General features: G+C 49.9%; 1 protein-coding gene across 1 annotated transcript in view; it reads left to right on the plus strand.

The window, feature by feature from the left end:
* The first annotated feature begins 9,455 nt into the window (after nt 1-9,455).
* Nucleotides 9,456-20,620, plus strand: part of EPHA10 (EPH receptor A10) — a 33,247-nt gene continuing 22,082 nt past the window's right edge. Inside the window, exons 1-3 of the mRNA XM_054292550.1 lie at nt 9,456-9,546; nt 10,653-10,717; nt 12,507-13,176. Of these exons, the coding sequence (XP_054148525.1) occupies nt 12,573-13,176 (604 nt within the window). The 5' untranslated portion in view covers nt 9,456-9,546; nt 10,653-10,717; nt 12,507-12,572. The remainder of the gene's footprint in view (nt 9,547-10,652; nt 10,718-12,506; nt 13,177-20,620) is intronic.

Genomic DNA, 20,620 nt, shown 5'->3' on the forward strand with positions numbered 1-20,620 from the left:
ATCTGTATTGTCATAATGTCTAGGTTATTGCCATGGCTCAGACAGACTTAAATGAATATTTCAGCTGAATTATGTATGTTATCTGGCAGGCAGAGGAGGCTGCCTGCTGCCACTCAGAGCCTGCAGGGCTCCCCTGGCTCCCACTCCTGCTGAGGCCTGGCTGGGATGAGCACTTTGTCCCCTCTGTGAGCCTGCTGATTGTGCCCAGGGCCTGGTGAGTGGTTGGGCAAGCCAGGTAATCTCGGGGTTTGCAGCCCCAGGAAATTCTCAAAGCTTGGAGGCATCCACAGGGCAGGCAGTGGCACCTGCAATGCTGCATCTCCTCCAACAGGAGCTGAGCACAGGGGCTGAGCCTTCCCCACAGCTGCCTGTGCCTCCCCCAGCCATGGAATTCTCTGTCTTCCTTTGTCTTCCCCTCCTTCTCCCTTTCCCTCTCTTTCTCTCCCTCTGCAGAGAAGGGCTGGTGGGAGGTCTCCAGCACTCTCCACTGTGAAAGTGACAGGAGAGTAGGAGGCTGATTAATCAAAATCTAATATGATGAAGGACCTTTTTAAAGGTAAAAGATGTCCCAGTTATGGTTTCTCTGCCCTTTAAAAGTTCTTGAGAACTAGGGGGTCTTGGAGGGAAAGAAAATTGATTTCTCATGGTTCCTCTCGTACCTTGGGGCAGAAAGCAAATTCAAAGGGGCTCTGCCATGAAAGGTTAGAGTCTGCTGCTGTGGCTGATAATGAGATCTCTCAGAGATAAATCAAAAACACCTGGACTCCACCACGGAGCAGCCACTGGTTTAACCCAAGAGCTGGAATCAGGAAGAAGAGAGGGCACATGCTGAACCTGGCCTGCTGTGGAGGCAGAGGTGGCAGCAGCAATGCTGTAGCTCCTGTTATGTTGGTGCCAGAGCTGTTCCCTCCTGCCTGATGGTGCCTCCCCACAGTTTGTGCAGAGCCCCTGGCCCCCACCAATGCATGTTTCACATCATCACTGCTCCCTTCCATGCAGTGGCACATCTGCAGCTGTGCTCCCCCAGTCCTGTGAGCTGCATCCCCCAGACTTGGGGGCTGGGGAAGGAAAACCCTGATGGCCTTGAGTTAACCCTGGTTAACTCCTTGTTAACCAATGGCCGTGCCTTCCAGGGCTGCAGCCCTCTAGATCCCATTTACTTTGTGATAAATAGGATTCACATAATAACTTCTGGCTCATATTAATGCTTTTAATCTGCAGACCTCAGAAAGAGATGAGCCAGAGAAAACCAGGAGGAAAAAAAAGAAAGGAAGCAGAGAAAAGTGAGTAGGATGAACTCTTTACCTCTCTATCCCATTAGCATGTTCACCATGGATTGCAAATCCTGTTAGGCACAGGCAGCCTGCAGATCTCCAGGCAGAGCAGAGCAGTGTTAGAGGTGGCTTTGGCTCTGCAGCAGTGCCAGGGCTCTCCTCACTGCTGGCTGCCCTCAGGGTGCTGGGGAGGGCTCCAGCACAGCCTACCCTGCACTGGGACTCCCCAGCTCTGAGATTTGGTGCTCTTTGTTTTGGGTTCAGTGACCCTCAGGCTCTGTGTTCGTGCCTTTGCTGTTTGACTAATTGGAGAAGTGTCTAATCCTCTTCTCCACCGATGTCACTGTCATGCAGCCTGTGATTAAACACGCTGTCAGCTGCTGCTGTTTACAGATAACAATGCTGCTTTCTCTCATTCCTACACTATCAGGCTCATTAGGAAGGTTTATGGATAAATTAGTCAGTCTAGGATTGAATAATGTCTGAAATGTCCTCAGTTCCACTGAGGAGCTGCATCTTCCTGCTCTGGGTAGCCAAATGGGACAGTGTGACAGTGACCTGAACCACTGCACGGGGCACAGGGTGACCCCCAGATCTGGAGCCTGATTGCTGTCCCCATGTGGGCTCTCCTCAAGGAGACTCTTCCAGGGCTGAGCCCCCCATTCCTGGTACCAGGCTGGAGACAGCAGTCAGTGCCTGGTTGATAAAATCCTCTCTGATGCTTCATTACAGCAGATTCTGCAATACACATAAAAAGAGGTTCTTTTCCCACTCTTACTGCATGAAACACTCCTACATTTCCAGAGAAGGTTCCTGCTAGGCTTGGTGCCTGGCTGTTCAATACAGCAGCAACAAACTGCAGCTGCAGATGGGAACAGGTTGTTTCTGCCATTTGTTATTTTTCCCCTAATTATCATGCAGATTGGATGCTCTCTCCAGCATTCCCTCCCTTTCTGTTTATTCAAGCAGGATTTTTGTGAACCTATACACCCATTTCTGTCTGGGCCTGGAGTGCCCCATTAGAATGGAGCAGAATTTATTGCTCCCCTGAGCTGCAAGCTCTTTCCCCAGTCCCTTCCACCACTGGCCAGTGCTGAGCTGAGATGGGAGCAGGCTGGCATGTGAGGATCCCCTCTCCATCCTCAGTCTCTTCTCTCTCTCCAGGGCTGTATCTCACCCCTGGCAGGGTGGCAGCAGGAACAGAGGCACCTGCAAACATGGAAAGCTGTCCTGCTCTCTGCTGAGCACTGAGCAATCTGTAATTACTGGAGAGCTTTCAGGGAGCTGGACACACCATGCTGGTGCCTGATTTAGAGTCTGCCCGAGTGCTGAGTCCTGGAGTGTAAAATGCATCTATGAATTAGCCACAGCTGGATTAAATTGCTAATTATAATTTGCAAAGTGCGTTCCCTTCTTCTGTCAGGGACAAATGAGAAAGACTCACTCTGCATGACCTCCCCATCACCCTCACCCTGTGACTGGGGGGGATAATTGGTGAATGTCTTGTGGTGATTGAGTTACCAAGTGAGCCCTGAAGTGTCTTTCCTCATCAGGGTGTCACACAATTGCATTTCTGATTTTCCTGGTGAGTAAGAGCAGAGCAGAATCACTCCAGGGAAATCCACAGCAGTTCAGCGCCCTCGTTGTTAAGGGGCATTTACTGCCATGTTATTGAGGGGCCAGGAAAGTTAGAAATCTTGGTAATGCATTTTAAATGGTGATCAGCACAAAGATATAAATATGACAAAGCTCTTAATAAATAGAGGAAACACCATGAAACTGGGGAATGCAGGCCCAAGGTGCATTGGCACTTTGGGGTCCCCCTTTGGGGTGCACAGGGGTGCTCTCCTCAGGAGCAGTGTGAACCAGACTGGCACACTTTAATCTTCAAATTAGCCAAGGTTTGGGCTGCAGGTTCAATGCAGGGCAGCTCAGAGCTGCTGAGGGAGGTCTGGGAAGCACTCAGGCTGTGGAGGGAACTTGGCACCAGGGCAGGCACTGACCCTTGCTGTGGCCACTCTGGAGCTTCTTCCCTGGCACTGAACCCTGGCACTCACCTCAGAACCACACAAGCAGCAGGACCAGCCTGTGTAAAACACCTCTGACAGTGAGTGATGGCCACATGCTACAGATCCCTCTGTGAAACATAACCAGCCTGCTGCAAAACCATTTCTGATGTGACTGAAAATAAAAATCCTGATGACAGCACTTCAAACAGAACTGCTGCAAAGCTCTGTAAGTGGATTTAATGAAACCAGCCAGGAAGAGAAGAGCAAATCAAAGGTAGGACAACTTCTTTGTTCAGATTACTGTAATTGGTACCAAAATTATGTTGGTGGTTGTTTGCTCCATTATACTTGAGGTACATCCTCATTTCTCCCTCAGTTCTCAGAGGTTCACCCACTCTGCACCTCTGCCTTTCAAACAGAGCAAGTGAAGCCACAGCAGAGGGGCAGGCTGAGGGGAAGAAGCCTGTGGGGTGCTGACATCCTGCAAAGCATCTCTGAGGGGCAGCACCTGCCTGTTGGGAAGGATGAAAGCTTGACAAGAAAGTCTCACAGATATGTGTGCTTAGCAGAAAGATTTTTGAATGTAGAGTTTGATGAAGGAATAGAAAAGAAAGCAAGTTTTGATGTAGAAGAAAAGAATTGCTGAGCCAGTCTTAATGGATAACCAAGGAGGCAAAGGGTGTGTTAGTTAGAAGGGGTTTTTATGACTTAGAGCAAAGGATAAACCCACCCCAAACAAGAAGATGTTTTTACCAAGCAGAAAGATAGCACAGGCAAACAAGCCTGCTGATGTGGCAAGCAGAAAAAAGGTCTCAGAATTTTCTACTGCAAGAAAACTGAAAACCAACTTCTAGCTTAAACTGTAATGCACTGACTTTTAGTGATTGGAGAATAATAACATGAATATGGCAATTATAGTAGTTATGATAGGCTATAGATAAAAGTTAAGGTATAGATTGGTTCTGCTGTATTGAGATGCTCAGCAAAGAAAAGTATATAATGTATTGTAACCAAAAGAAAATTTTAGAATGCATTGTAACAAAAAGAAAAGTATACAATGCATTGTAACCAAAACCAAAGTATATAATGTATTGTAACCAAAAGAAAAGTGTATAATGCATTGTAGCCAATAGAAAAGTCTATAATGCACTGTAACCAAAACCAAAGGGTCTCCAGGCCTCCTGCAGCTGGAGCTGACAGCTGTAGGCACAGCTCTGCCACCCACAGCCCTGGACTGCTGTAACCTCTTGGATGTAATAAATTGCATTTTGGAGAGCAGCCTGGAGTCCCACATCTCATTTTGTCTCTCACACCTGCCTCCTCCATGAGCCTTCCCACTGCTCCCAGGGGAGCAGATCCCACACACAGCTCCTGAGCTCAGGGCTCCTGTGTGCCCTTCAGGCTCTGTCACCAGGCTGCGGCACCTGGATCCCTCCTGTCTGGCTCTAATTAGCAGCATGTGGTAATTTGTCTCTGCTTGAGTTGGAATTTAACACCGGGTGCATCCGTGCCCCAGCCAAAGGCAGGGTTCATGCTGATGATGACAGAACAGGGTATGACTTACATAAGGGTAATGATGTTATGCTGCCTGGAGCTCTGGATTTTCTCAGTATATGATGAATGTGAGGCATTTAAAAAAATTAGAGACTCTATTTTACATTATTTTCTAGAACGTGGATATCTGGGAGCTGTCTGGAAATCCATTAGCAAGAAATGTAAAGATGCTTGAAGGCATTTACCCAGATTAGCTGTGTTTATGCAGTCAAGGGTCTTTTATGTGATTACCTTAAAAGCTAAAGAACTGCTGCAAAACATTTCTAGGGCAGAAGACATTGTGAGGCAAAGAGTACAGACCTGACAGAAAGACAGAGCTGTTAAAAAACAAGTGCTGAGCTCTGGTAGCTTTGTATTTGCAGATAAAGAACCCAGAAGGTAGAAGGGTTTTCCCTTTGTAGCTTTGAGCATGAGATTTTTGGGGAAGTGTGGTGGTGTTTGAGGGGTCTCAGGATGAGGGAAGAGATGAGAATCTTGACTTTATGTTTCAGAAGGCTGATTTATTATTTTATGATATAATATGAAAAGAAAATTATATATTAAAACTACAGTAAAGAATAGAAGAAAAGGATTTCATCAGAAGGTTAGCAAGGAATAGAAAGGAATGAATGATAATAAAATCTTGTGACTGACTAGAGAGTGAGACAGCTGGACTGTGATTGGCCATTAATTAAAAACAACTACATGAGACTAATCAAAGATGCACTTGTTGCATTCCACAGCAGCAGATAATTATTGTTTACATTTTGTTTCTGAGGAGAAAAATCTTATCAAAAGGATTTTTCATAAAATATGTCTGTGACAGGGAAGTTTTACATTAACTTCCATTTTCACTGTGATTTCTGTGATTTTAGCAGGAGGGGATGAGCAGGAATGGAGCATTGTGACACAGGGAAGAAATGTCTGAGCCCTGGGATCTGCTGGAGGTGGCACACTGGTGAGGTGCCACTGGGACAGGATTGTCTGAGCCACTTTCCTCTCTGGGATATTCCCTAATTCCAGGCATGCTTGTGCTGTATTGCTGCTGCTTCCTCTGCTCTGGCTCTGCCCTTGTCACAGCAGAAGTCCTGGAGTGTGTTTGTGTGACATGCCAAAAAACAGTACAAAACTGCAGAAATCCTTTGTTTTTATTGTACAATAATACTTGCAAGTGTGGAAGAGAAAGGAGAGGTGCAAAAGCTTCCATGCAAAAGCTTTTCTGTCTGACCCATCTTTTGTCAAGGATTGCTCCTTCAGCTGTACATTGGGGCCTGCATCCTCATGGCTCCTTTGTCCTTTAACATAAAAAGTAATTTGTCAGCAGAAGAAGTAAAGTTTTGTTTTTCAGAACAGATCTGGCTGTCCTCCCACTGAGACTTTCAACTCTCTTTATCTCAGGAATTGATGGTCTTGGTTTCTGATTCTCTTTCCTTGGTGTTTGTATTGATTTTTTTTTTTTCCAGGAGGGTTATTTTCACCGTGGTGTCGAAACTATCTTTCTGTCTGCACTTACAGCAGGTAATAGCTCAACTTGGCCAATTACACATTTTCTGGGCTAGCCCTGCTCTTTGCACAAGATCCCCTGAAAATCTGGAGCCTGGCTGACCTGATACCTTTGCTTTTCCTTTGCTCTTGTCTCTGCAGGCTTCAGGCAGGAGTGGGGAAGGGCAGCAGCCCCAGAGCTGGATGTGAGCAGCAGAGATTGTGGTGTTTGTCAGAGTCCTCAGGATGAGGTGAGAGATGAGAATCTGACTCCAAGTTCTTAGAAGGCTGATATATTATATTACATTACATTACATTACATTACATTACATTATATTATATTACATTATATTATAACATTGTATTACAATATATTATATTATATTATATTATATTATATTAATCACATATCATATCATATATCATATCATGCTATACTAAAACTATACTAAAGAAAGACAAAGGATACATCAGAAGCTTTAGCAAGAATGAATAATAAAAACTCATGACTGACTCAGAGTCCGACACAGCTGGCTGTGATTGGCCATTAAGTAAAAACAATTCAGATGCTGGATAAACAATCCTCAAATCACTTTCCAAAGCAGCAAAACAAGGAGAAGGTGAAGCTTCTCACCTTCCCAGGAGAAGGAATCCTGGCAAAGGGATTTTTCAGAAAATATCACGGTGACAAAGATGAGCAGACAACCTGGTGTTGCTCTTCCTCCACCTGCAGACACTGGCACCTTGTTGTGGGCTGTGCCATCCTGGGGACAGCATCCCTCCATCCTATCCTTGGTGTGACTTTGTGAAGAAATCCAGTAGAATCCATTAAAGGTTGCTCTGTTTCTCTGTTTTCTTCACACCAGCAATGGCTTTGTCATCTGCTGCTGCTGCAACAAAATTCATGAGATCATTTTTCCCATTTTTCCCAAAGCATGATACTTAAAATCTTAATTAAAATACCTCTGGCTGTTCTACCACCAAGACTTTATAAGTGCTTGGAATAATATTTCAGATAAATGGATAAGCTGTGTGCTTTTAACATGACAGACCCTTCTCCTAGTAAAACATATCTAACATAAAATCTTCCATATACTTCCAAAATCCTCTTCCCTGCTTGGCTCCTCAGTGACAGCAAAGTGTGCATGCCTGTGGAGCTTGGTGGTGAATGGAGCTGTCCCAGGGGTCTGGATTGATTTGCTTCATGACATTGATACCTTCCACTGTCCCAGCAGCAAGACCCAGTGTGTGAATACTAAAAGGAAGCTGCTGTGCCTGGAGGCAGGCAAGTGAAATCCTGTATATTACACTGTGAGAGTTGTGTGTCATATTAGAGCAATCTGCCTTTAAAGGGCATCTTTCAAGCACAAACTAGCTTTTTCCCACACTTGAGTGATCACACAAATAACTGTGATTAAAGGTCAAGTGCCTGGGTTTTTCTATTTTACTCCTTAAAAATTTATATGCGAAAGAAAACCTAGAAGTTAACATAGCATGAAATTGTCATGCAGTTCTGAGCCTTTAACGACAACTAAATATCACTTTTCCTCCTGGGTGGCTTGAGAAATCTTCAGTAATAACGGGTCACTTCTTTTGGTTTCCACTTGAGGAAGATTATAAATAAACCCTGTCTTTTGCTTCCCTGCTCTGTAACATGAAGGAGGGAGGGTTTTGGTGGTATGAACACGTGTCCCCAGCCTGCATGGCTGTTCCTGCTCTCACCAGGAGCTCCTGGGCTGCAGGTGCACGGCAGGAGGGGCTCCAGGGCTGGTGCAGCAGCACACCAAGCACTGATCCATGCTGAGCTGTCCTAGATGGGAAGAACATTGATAAATGGATTTCCTCACCAGTAAAGTTAACACAGAGAGATGAAAGGTAATGACCACGTTGAGAAATGGAGAGCTGGAATCATCCTCTGGCTCCAAATGTCCAGCTGGGCTTGGCCTGAAGTCTGAGCATCAGCACCTGTGAGCAGGGCTTGGAATGGGCAACCAGAGCCTGGCCGGGCTGTGCTGGATGGAGGCTCAATGCTTTTAATTTTAATTTATACTGCAATATTTTACATCTGACACATAATCACAGCAAAAGGAACATCTCACAGGAATAAATGTTTGCTTTGGTATCACGGTATCTGCCATCGGGGGAAAACTGGTGAGCATTCAGCCTGACTCAACTTTGCAGGAACCTGCAAGACCTACAATTAGTAATAATCAAACCTCGTTGAGTTCCTTCCCCAATGCAGAAGCTGGCGGCAAATACCTTGGCTTTTACACGAATAAAACAAAAAAGGGATTTTACACGACTAAAACAAGCCAATAAACCCTGTATCGTTAAGGCTTTGTGCTGTGGTTTGCACACCAGCATGAACACCAAGGGTGAGTCCAGCCCTTGGAATCCCAGGGCTGTGGGTGGGGAGGTCACTGGGAGCTGTGCCATGTGCTGTTTGTTTCATCAGCCCCTGGCTTTGCTGCTGGTGTTGGTCTGAAGCCACTTTCAGTGAGCTTGGAGTTGTGCTCCTTGCAGCCAAGGATTGAAGAATCGCCTCTCCAGCCCGGGCAGCCACAGCACTGTGCTGGGTGTGGGTCTGGCAGGACTCGCCCTGGCCGGGCTGCTTTTCTGTGGTTTCTCTCTCTGCATTTTTGCTTTCACAGCAGTTCCTGGGCTTGGAGGACCTCGTCATGAAGCCGGGAATAAAATTTCAAGACAGAAAGGCTCGATAAAACCGACATTCCCGGGCATCGCCTGCAGACAGGGCAGGGATGAGACTGCCCCTCTGCTCTCCCGGGCCCTGAGGGCATGAGGGGGGGCAAAGGGCTGCTGATTGCGGCCGCAGCATCTCGCCATCAGCGAGTGCAGCAGTTCCAGCAGCACAAAGCTCAGCACGGCCGCGCGTTCCCTCAGGAGCCAGCCCGGTGACCGAACCCGCCCGGTGACCGAGCCTGAGCCCTCACGGGGGCCGCCCTCCCTCAGCCGGCTCCAGAGTCACCGCCCTCCCGCCCTGGCCACGCCCCTTTTCGCCCCGCCCTTGCCTCCCATTGGCTGCGCGGGCCGAGGCCCCGCCCCGGCGGCGGCGGTTGGCGCGCAGCGGCGGCGCGGGGCGCGGAGTCGCGGCGCCATGGAGACGGCGCTGCCGCTGCCGCCGCTGCTGCTGCCGGTGGTGCTGCCTCTGCCGCTGCTGCTGCCGCTGCTGCCGCTGCTGCCCGTGCTGCCGGTACTGCCCGTGCTGCCCCGCGCCGCCGCCGAGCAGGGTGAGCCGGGCGTGGCGGCAGCGCCTCCCGGTGCTCCGGCGCCTCCCGGTTCTTCGCCACTCCCGCGCCGTGTCCCCGGTGCTCCGTCACCGCCGTGTCCCCTCGGCGCATCGGCCCCGGCTTTGGTTGCCCGCGGCGGGTTGCGCAGCGCGTTGCGGTACCGGGAGCGGCCGGCTCGGCTCGGCGCTGGGGTCGCTCCGGGATGGCCGGACCGGTTGTGGGGCGGGTGTGCCGCCGCTCTCCGGGGCGCGGGATCTCCCGGAGGAGCGGGAGAGGACGGACGGGTCCCCGTGGAGTGACCGGGTCAGCCCGGGGGGTCCCGGTCCCCGCGGTCACCGGAGGAACGAGGCAGCGCGCTGCCAGTGCCGAGACACGGTTCAACCCTGGGGTTCGCGGGGATTGCGCTGCCACGGACGGAGCCCGCTGGTCCCGGAGGCGAGAGGCGCGTCCCGGAGCGTTCCGGAGCGGTGTCAGGGATGTGCCCGCCCGATGAGCCGCCGCGCCCCTCGTTCCCGGTGTCTGAGCCCGAGGCTCAACCTGCCGCTCCGGGGCTGAGCCTGTTTGCTGGCTGTGGAAGGATCGTGAAGCTGTGAACTGAGGGAGATAGCTCTTCCTGTCAAAGACAGAATTGGCTGTTTTGTGGGAGAAGGCTGGTGTTTGCCAGGGAAATCCTTGTTTCAAAGCAGCTGCTGGTGCCTTTTGGGTCCAGCATCTGCACGCTGTGGGCATGGCACAGTGGCAGTGCTGTCTGAGATGATGGTACAGTGCTGTCTGTGCTGATGGTACAGTGGCAGTGCTGTCTGTGGGCATGGTACAGTGCTGTCTGTAGTGATGGCACAGTGGCACTGCTGTCTGTGGTGATGGCACAGAGCTGTCTGTGTGTCCCTGGGGTTGCACAGTCCTTAGGGCATTGATCAGGCACCTGTGAGCTTGTTCTGGCTGTGCAGTGGCAGCTCCGTGCTCACACGGTGATGCCATGGCTGCTGGAGCCCTGGCACAGCATGGCACTGAGCTTCCCAATGCATGGACACGGTGGGTTTTACCAGCATTTTTTAAACCAGCATTTCCTGTGTCAGGGTTTTCCTAACACGCTGTCTTGCCTGCAGTTGTCCTGCTGGACTCCAAGGAATCTCAGGCGGAGCTGGGCTGGACCTCTCACCCATCCAACGGGGTAAGCACAGGGTGGGACTGTCCCTCTGCACCACTGGGGAGGGTGGAAGGGTCAAATGCTCTGCAGTGTTTGAAGTCCTGCCTGTGAGAGCTTTGCTGATACAGAGCTGAGGTGGGGCTGGCAGCCTCGGGACCTCCTCATTCAAGGTCGATGGGTAGCTTGGCATGATCACTGCCAAGAGCCCCTGGGAGCAGAGCAAGGAGTGAGGTATCTCCTCAAAAGGGATTTTACACTACTAAAACAAACCAAAAAACAATAATAATCAGGGGGAAAACTGTTTGGGCATTCAGCCTGACTCAACTTTGCAAGAACCTGCAAGACCTACAATTAGTAATAATGAAACCTCATTGAGTTCCTTCCCTGATGCAGGAGGCTGCTGGCAAATACCTTGGCTTTTACACTACTAAAACAAAAAAGGGATTTTACACTGCTCAAACAAGCCAATAAACACTAGCTAGTTAAGGTTTGTGCTGTGGTTTGCACACCAGCATGAGCACCAAGGGTGAGTCCAGCCCTTGGAATCCCAGGGCTGTGGGTGGGGAGGTCACTGGGAGCTGTGCCATGTGCTGTTTGTTTCATCAGCCCCTGGCTTTGATGCTGGGATTGGTCTGAAGCCACTTTCAGTGAGCTTGGAGTTGTGCTCCTTGCAGCTCTGGGTTCATTTTCCTAAATGGAAATAAAGTGTTCAGAGGGAAGAGTGATAGGTCTGGAGTCATCTGTGTGGCACAGCTGTTTGTTTGCAGAAGGAACTCTGTTCTGGGTATGTTTTGACTGTTTTGCATAAATTTACCCCCAGAAAAGATTGCTCTGGGAAATTGCCAGGTTGTCATTCAGGCTGTGAGGGTTGAATCATCATCATTTCACTGATCAGAATCTCTGCTGATAGCTTTGGGGAAACCCTGTTTCACTTGCAGGATTGGAGGATTTGTCCTGTTGCAGCTGAAACTTCTCCTGGCAGAGAAGGTGCTGCTGTTCATGAGGGCATTTGACATCCTTATGTGATGATGTGACTGGTGTCCTTAGAGATGGATTTCTTGGAAATCTTGGATTTCTTTGGGTGGCCCAACCCTATCCAGCATTACACTGTGTGGATGCACCTTCCCAGGGATGGAAAATCTGAGGAGTGTGTGGGAGATGAAGGCTCTGGCTCCTCAGCAGAGGATGTGTCCAGAATCAGGCTTTGTTTTCCAAGATCTGCTGCCTTTCTGTTTGTGTTTTCACATTTGCACCTCTGTGGAGAGCTCAGGTGTTGGGTGGTCCAGGAGCAGCTGGTGGGTTTGGTGGGCTGAGGACTTCCAGTGCCTACAGCACCTTTCCAGGGACGGAAAATCTGAGGAGTGTGTTGGAGATGAAGGCTCTGGCTCCTCAGCAGAGGATGTGTCCACAATCAAGCTTGGTTTTCCAAAACCCGGTGCCTTTCTGGATGCGTTTTCACATTTATACCTCTGTGGAGAGCTCAGGTGTTGGGTGGTCCAGGAGCAGGGTTACTGCAGCTGGTGGGTTTTGGGTTTGGGGGGCTGAGGACTTCCAGTGCCTACAGCACCTTCCCAGGGATGGAAAATATGAGGAATGTGTGGGAGATGAAAGCTTTGGCTCCTGCGGAGATGATGTGTCCAGAACCAAGCTTTGTTTTCCATGAGCTCAGGTGTTGGGTGGTCCAGGAGCAGGGTTGCTGCAGCTGCTGGGTTTCGTGCCTACAGCATAATGGTGGGGAGGGGTGGCAGTGACATTTCTGCTGGTTGGTGTGTCTCCGCTGGGCCAGCTCCCAAGCTTTGTGTTCTGTCCCCAGTGGGAAGAGATCAGCGGCGTGGATGAGACCTACAAGCCCATCCGCACGTACCAGGTGTGCAACGTGATGGAGCCCAACCAGAACAACTGGCTGCAGACGGGCTGGATCGCCCGGCGCGACGGCCAGAGGATCTTCATCGAGCTGAAATTCACCCTGAGGGACTGCAACAGCATCCCTGGCGTGACCAGCACCTGCAAGGAGACCTTCAACCTGTACTACGTGGAGTCTGACTCTGACCTGGGCTGGAGTGTCCATGAGGGGAAGCACACCAAGATCGACACCATCGCTGCCGACGAGAGCTTCACGCAGGGCGACCTGGGCGAGCGCAAGATGAAGCTCAACACTGAGCTCAGGGAGATTGGGCACCTGAGCAAGAGAGGCTTCCACCTGGGCTTCCAGGACGTGGGGGCCTGCGTGGCGCTGGTCTCCGTGCGGGTTTACTACAAGAAGTGTCTGAGCACGGTGCAGAACCTGGCGCTGTTCCCCGACACGGTGGCAGAGACAGCATTTGTGACGCTGGTGGAGGTGCAGGGCACCTGTGTGGCCCACGCTGAGGTGGATGTGGATAACCCCCCTCGGATGCACTGCAGCGCAGAGGGAGAGTGGCTGGTGCCCATCGGGAAGTGCATGTGCAGCCCTGGCTTCGAGGAGAAGGACGGGGCATGCAAAGGTAAAAGTGGCCATTGGTGTCCTGGCAGGTTTTGTGTGTGTCAGTCCATGCTGCTGCCAGAGCTCTCTGGTGCCTGAGCACAGTGTGGATAAATGGATATTGGATATTGGATATTTGGATAAATGGAATTGTCTTTTGTCAGCACTATGTTTCTTTAGGTGATGGCAGCTCCCCAGTGAAACACCAGAGGTTTGTTTGGAGGGTATGGAGCTGCTCTGCAGATGCATCAGAGAGGGTTTGGTGGGCTGAGAACTGCTGCCAGAGCTCTCTGGTGCCTGACCACAGTTTGGATAAGTGGATATTGGATATTTGGATAAGTGGAATTTGCAGCAATATGTTTGTTTGGGTGATGGCAGCTCCCCATTGAAACACCAGAGGTTTGTTTGGAGGGCATGGGGCTGCTCTGCAGAAGTATCAGAGCAGGTTTGGTGGGCTGAGGACTGCTGCCAGACCTCTCTGGTACCTGAGCACAGTTTGGACACGTGGATCTATCTTTTGTCAGCAGTATGTTTCTTTAGGTAATGGCAGCTCCTTAGTGAAGCACCAGAGCTTTGTTTGGAGGGCATGGAGCTGCTCTGCAGATGCATCAGAGAGGGTTTGGTGGGCTGAGAACTGCTGCCAGAGCTCTCTGGTGCCTGAGCACAGTTTGCATAAGTGGATATTGGACATCGAATATTTGGATTGGTGGAATTGTCTTTTCTTTGCTTGGGTGATGGGAGCTCCCCAGTGAAGCACCAGAGCTTTGTTTGGAGGGCATGGGGCTGTTCTGCAGCATGGTGATGTGTCAGAGTGGGTTTGGTGGGCTGAGGACTGCTGCCAGAGCTCTCTGGTGCCTGAGCACAGTTTGGACAAATGGATATTGGATATTTGGATAAGTGGAATTTGCAGCAATATGTTTGTTTGGGTGATGGCAGCTCCCCAGTGAAGCACCAGTTTGTTTGGAGGGCATGGGGCTGCTCTGCAGCATAGTGCTGGTTAGGCAGACGTGTCAGAGCTCAGGATGCTGGCAGGCATTTCCCACAGCTTTATCTGTAATGTTAAAATTACTCTAGAACATTAATATCCCTATTGATACGCTTTGGACACGGTTTAGTGATTTGGTGACTTTACAGCTCACAAGGTTGTGTTTAAGGGCAGCTGCACAAATGGATGCACCCTCTGCCTTAAAAAGGCATCCCACTAATGAACCTGGGGCTCTGACCACTTCCATCTTTCAAAGGCAGGTCAGAGCCAGGTGTGGGATGCTGGCTGCCATGCTCTTCCTCAGGGTGTGCAGCCTCTGAATGGAGAGAATTACTGGGCTAATGCCACCCCTGGCACCTTCTTGCCAGCTGGAACCTGAGAGAGGAGGTGAATTCTTCAGTAAAACACGTTTGAAAAGACCCTTTGATGTCCAGATGATACCTTGGATGTCCCTTTTCACCTCACAAACACACTGAGAGGAAAACAGCTAAAAGTCCCAGGCAGGTGGACTTCCCCACACTGGAGGCAGGAGGTGCAGTAGGAGATGGAGCTTTCTGCCCTCCAGGAGCACATCCAAACTGGAGGTTCTGCCTTCCTCCAGGTGGTGGGGTGCCCTTCCCAGTGCTCTGGGCAGTGGCTTCTCCTTAAGAAGACCTTATTAAAGCTATCAAATTGAAATCTCAGTGCTGTTGATTGCTTCAGTGGCTGCATGGCAGCTTGCCACGCTTCCCACATCTGTTTGGAGTGGGGATTTACATAGTGAGTCCCAGAAGGCTTTTGCTAATGTTTCAGGTTTCTCTGTGTTGAGTTTAAATAATTCATATTCTCTGAGGAAAAATATTTGAAGTAATTTAATGGACATAATTAAGTTTCTCTCCCCTCTCACAGAAAGCAGGTCATTAGTCATTCTCTGTGGAGCAGCGTCTGATGTCTGGTCAAATATCAGAAAATAGTTTTTAAGGGTTGAAAGTTTTGGATTTGTTTGCAGCCCTGCATTAGCATAGTGCTAAGTGAATAGCTTGAAAAGATTCCTGATGAAAGCTGTGGGAATTCTTCAGTGAGGACAAAAGCCCTTGAGCTGGAGGCAGCTTTGGGAGTTTGGGGGTGCTAAACCAGCCAGGTGATGGCACAACACACCTGGCACCACCACTGTGATCCTGTGGAGGCTTTGGAGGGCTCAGAGGGTGGGAATCCTACTGGGCCATGAAAATTCTTGGCCATAGTCTCTGTTTCAGCTTTTACGGGCCTTGAGAGGTCTGGGTGGTGGACTGGGGGTGGTGGGGGCTTTGCTGGTGCCTGTGGGGTGGCACGGGGGCCAGGGTGGTGGTGGTGACAGGACTGTGGTGACAGCAGGACTGTGGAGGTGACACCAGGACTGTGGAGGTGACAGCAGGACTGTGGTGGTTGTTACAGGACTGTGGTGGCAGCAGGACTGTGGTGGTGGTGACAGGACTGTGGTGGCAGCAGGACTGTGGTGGCAGCAGGACTGTGGTGGTGACAGCAGGACTGTGGTGGTGGTTACAGGACTGTGGTGACAGCAGGACTGTGGAGGTGACAGCAGGACTGTGGTGGCGGCAGGACTGTGGAGGTGGTGGCAGGATTGTGGTGGTGGCAGCACCAGGACAGTTACAGGACTGTGATGACAGCAGGACTGTGGAGGTGACAGCAGGACTGTGGTGGCAGCAGCAGGACCATGGTGGCAGCAGGACTGTGGAGGTGGCACCAGGGCTGTGGTGACAGCAGCAGGACTGTGGAGGTGGTGGCAGCAGGACTGTGGAGGTGACAGCAGGACTGTGGTGGCAGCAGGACTGTAGTGGTGACAGCAGGACTATCTATGGAGGTGACACCAGGGCTGTGGTGGTGGCAGCAGGACTGTGGTGACAGCAGGACTGTGGTGGTGGTTACGGGACTGTGGTGGTGACAGCAGGGCTGTGGAGGTGACACCAGGACTGTGGTGACAGCAGGACAGTGGAGGTGACAGCAGGACTGTGGTGGTGACAGCAGGACTGTGGTGGCAGCAGGACTGTGGAGGTGGCAGCAGTGGAGGAAGCAGGACATGAACTGCTGAAGGTGTTTAACCTTGGTGGCAGAGCTGGTGTCCCTGTAACCCTGATTGAATTACTGAAAGCATCCTGTACACAAGGACAAGGTTTGTGTCCTCACTCTGAAATTAGGAGATGACAAAAAGGACAACAGGATTTCTGACTCTGCTAATTCTGGCTGCAGGAAAGCTGAGCCTTCCCATGTCCAACCTTCTGTCCTGCACCACTGACAAGTTTGCATGTTTCTGATGAATTGTTTTGGTGTTTGGTGGAGTGCAGCCATCTCTGGGGTGGGACTGCACAACTTTAGTGTCTGTTTAACATCCACCCACGAAGAAGAGGAGAGTTTGTCACTGAAAATACACTCAGACTTGTCTTGCCTGATGTATCTCTGCAGCCAGCTGCTGCTCTGTGCTTCCTCTGACCATAAAACCCATTCCCAGCAGATGCACAGCAGGCAATTGGGCAGCCCTGTGCTCTGTGGATGATCCCTTGCCCATCCCTGTTTTGTTTTCACTTGCCTTCTCAGCTTTGATGTGTTTTTGCCATTAATTTTGTCAGGTGTGAGCTGCAGCCCCTTTGTGCTGGTTGTTTTGTGTAAATGAAGCCCTGATGTGGGGGATCTGCCTGACATTTTCATTCAAAGTTGTCTCCTTCTGCTTCCTCTCTTCTATCCAATCCCTGGTAATATCTGCAAGGAGAATTTCAACAAAGCTCAAGGTTAATATTTACCAGCCAGATTTGCTGCAAATAAGACAACTTAAACCAGACATTGCATTAATATGATGGAGGCCAGTTACCAAAAATAGCAGCCAGCCACTCTTCTTTGACAGAAACAGTAAATTTGTGCTCTGGCAAAGTTTCCTCCTCAATTCATTTCCCTCCATTTCTGACAGCCCTGGCAGGAGCCAGCTCTGCCCTGCTGCTGTGTCCCATGCTCTGCTGCCCCCACCAGCACCTGGAGCCCAGCTTGCTCTGGTCAATGATGGTCTAATTAGTGTCCCTGTCCCTTGGCTACATGGGAATGACATCACTGGAAACAGTTTTAGAGTTGGAATAGTTTCTAGTGCTTTGTCAGGATTTTTAAGTGACCTTTTCAAGAGATGAGGGTTGCTCATCTCTTTAAAACCTCACACAGGAGGTGGCTTCAGTGACAGCCTTGTCCACAGGTGCTGTTTGAAATGGGGAATAACAGAAATTCCCCCTCCTTGTCTGCATCACTCGGTGGATTTTTGAGCAGCATGTTGAATTCAGCCTGCTATGGACAAAACACAAGAAAAATTTATTGTATTTCTCTTAGGGAGAAAGCAGAGGTTTAGGGTGGGAGTGGGATGTGGGGTGAGTCAGATGCTCTTCTGTCCATTGGATGTGTCCCACCACAGCATTGTGTCAGTGCAGTGTCCTTAGGTGGAAAATAAATAGTTCCATTGAAAGTTAGAGCAATTTTTGACAATATTTCGTCATTTACTGCAAAGATACCTCCTGAAGCCTGAGGTCTGCTTTTCTGTTTAAATAGAAAAAAGATGGATCCAAGTGTACAGCACTTGGAGCTTTTGATTTGTTTCATCTTTTATACATTAGCTTACAAACCTGTAAGTGCTCCTGGAGTGTTCTTTATCTGCTGACTGATGCTGGAGGATTATGCATACATTTATTTTTTCCTCCTGGGGCTCTGCAAGTTGCACAGAGCACCAGGTTTTGCTTTCATCACAGATGCAGCCACAGGCATCCCACAGTCAGGCCCTGTGCTTGCTGCTGGGTGGAACTGGAGGAAATTCCAGAGGAATTCTGGATTTGGGCATGTTGAGGGGAGTTTGTGAGGGATGGGATCAGCTGGGTGTTGGGTGCTGCCCACCAGCCACACACATGGAGCAGCAAAATGAGTCCCTAATTTTTGCTGCTGTGTGGAACTGGAGGAAATTCCAGAGGAAATTCCAGAGGAAATTCCAGAGGAATTCTGGAGCTGGACACGTTGAGGGGGATTGTGAGGTGGGATCAGCTGGGTGTTGGGTGCTGCCCCCCAGTCACACACATGGAGCAGCAAAATGAGTTCAAATGAGTCTCTCATTTTTGCTGCTGTGTGGAACTGGAGGAAATTCCAGAGAAATTCTGGAGCTGGGAACATTGAGGGGAGTTTGTGAGGGATGGGATCAGCTGGGTGCTGCTGCCCACCAGCCACACACATGGAGCAGCAAAATGAGTGTCTCTGCAGTAATGTCCAGCCTTGGAGGTGTCCATCCTTTGGGATTGCACGTTCCCTTGCTGCTCGCAGCGTGTCTGAAATAATTCTGCCTTTGGAAGTCGTGACAGATCCACACACAAATCGCTCCGTGACATTTAATTTCAGAGCAAGCTGCTCTGACAATTACAAGCATCACAAGTTGTTTGCAGGATTCCTGTGAGGTTAAGGTCATGGATATCATGGATAACGTGTTGGATGGGCTGTTGAAATCCAGAGGGGACGTGTCTTGCCCACAGCTGAGGGGGTTTGTGTGAGCTCAGAGTGCTCAGCAGGGCTGTCCTTCTGTCTGTCTGTCTGACTGGTCAGCCAGTCCTTCACCAGGAGCTGCTTGGTGGCTGCATTAGGGAGCTGAGAACACAGCAGTGAATTGCACTTGGCTCAGAGGATGTGCCTGCTTCAGTGTGTCCTTGAGGAACATTCTGGCATAAATAGCACAATGAGGTTCTGTCAGTCCTGGCTGGATTCATCAAATGCACTCTCTTAGATATTTCCAGATTGTCTTTCTTCTGGGCTAAATCACGAAATTTAATTTCTGCTGTTAAGAGTTCCTTGTTGGGGATGCACAAGGATCTTGCCCTTGAACTCAGGTTTTCGTTTTAGTACTCCACAAATTATTTAACAAGGACAAAAATTACAGAGTAGCATTGTCTAGAGGTGTCAGAATTGCTGGCAATGTGTTGGACCATGGGCTGCTTGTTGAAAACCAGTTATTAAAAACCTCCAAACTGTGTGGAAGGCTTTTGGATTCTCTGGGGTGGTGCAGCCTAAAGTTCCCATCCTGGCAGACATGGAGCTGAGAAGAAGCCAGACTCAGTGCTTGCATTGATTGCTCCTCATGCTGGCTTTGTCCCTCTCACAGAGGCACAAAGATTGGACATGGGTGCTGTCCCTCCTCTCTGCCTGCAGTATTGATCACAGCTGGTGCAGCAAGGCAAGGTGAGACCTCAAACTCAGCATGGAGGAGCAGGAGCCTCTCTGCCACCTAAGGATGTTTTCAGCAAGGCTCTTTGGCCACCTCAGTGCAGCGCTGAAGCTCTGTCAGTGGTTTACACAGGGTGCCCTGGCTGGTTTGGGCAGGGTGTCCTTGTCCATGGGCACTGCTGGCAGCGTCCGTCCCTCCTTGGGGCTGCTGTCCCCTCCTTCCCCCTGTGCTGGCCTGAGGCACTTTGCCTCTGAAGCACTGATGAAATGTTTGGAGCATAATAAACAGTGACTTGATAATGGGATTTGGATGGATGGAGTAGGGCTGTGCCAGTGAGGGGTCAGCAGGAGCTCCTGTGAGAGATGCATTGGGAACAATTTGGGTGACAGAGGTGACATTGCAGGTTTGAGTGCTGGAAGGGCCCAGTGCTCCCAGTCTGCCCTTGCTGGGAGGGATTTGGGCTGTCAGGCTGCCTGTGGTGCTGTCCTGGTTCCTGCTGTGGCACCCCCAGTGCTGGCTGCCTGTTTCCCCAGCTGTGGCTTTCCTAAAGAGCATTTTTATGAATGTCTGCTTCAACAAAGAAAATTAACACGCATTAAAGCAGATGAACTTCGTCAAATACAATTCCAGGACCAAAACTGGAAAGGAATTGATTTTGGAAGACAACCCAGTTGTAGTGTTAATTATAAATGCCTGTATAGGCATTTTGAGTGAGGCTGCAGCTGTTATTAATTCATGCTGGCACACACAGCACTGCTGCTGGTAGGACTTCACTGGGAAGGGGAATGGAAAGCTGTGCTGTGCCACTGGAGTGGGAAACCATGCATTTTCTAGGTCTGCATCCTCAGTTACCCCTGCTTTCCCCATGGCACAGGCTGGGAATGAGAGAGGACGTTGCTCTTTCCAAAAACACCCTGGTGCTAAGAGAAGCCTTTCCCAAGGTTGCTTCATGCTGGGTAATTAGCCAAGCTGCCTCTCAAATGAGTGCTGCTGCTTTGGCAGTGTGCAGGCAGTGTTACAGAGGGGGGAATGTGCTCTCCCTGGCGGTGACAGGATCCTAAATGTGTTCCTCCCCTCTTGAGGAGCTCCTGTGGTCAGCATGGTGGAGCTGGAGAGAGGCACTTGATCCATCTGACCCATCTGACTGCTTCTCTTTGGCTCTGAGACAATTATTGAATTTCATTGTTTAATAATTTAATTGTGGTAGCACCACAGGAACAGGATGGAAAGCAGTGTACAAAAAAAGAGAATTTCGTTCTATAAATTGATGACCTG

The sequence above is a fragment of the Melozone crissalis genome, unplaced genomic scaffold (assembly GCF_028551555.1).
Source record: "Melozone crissalis strain CALT ecotype California unplaced genomic scaffold, PUWL_Pcris_2 ptg000111l_1, whole genome shotgun sequence".
NCBI classification, from domain to species: domain Eukaryota; kingdom Metazoa; phylum Chordata; class Aves; order Passeriformes; family Passerellidae; genus Melozone; species Melozone crissalis.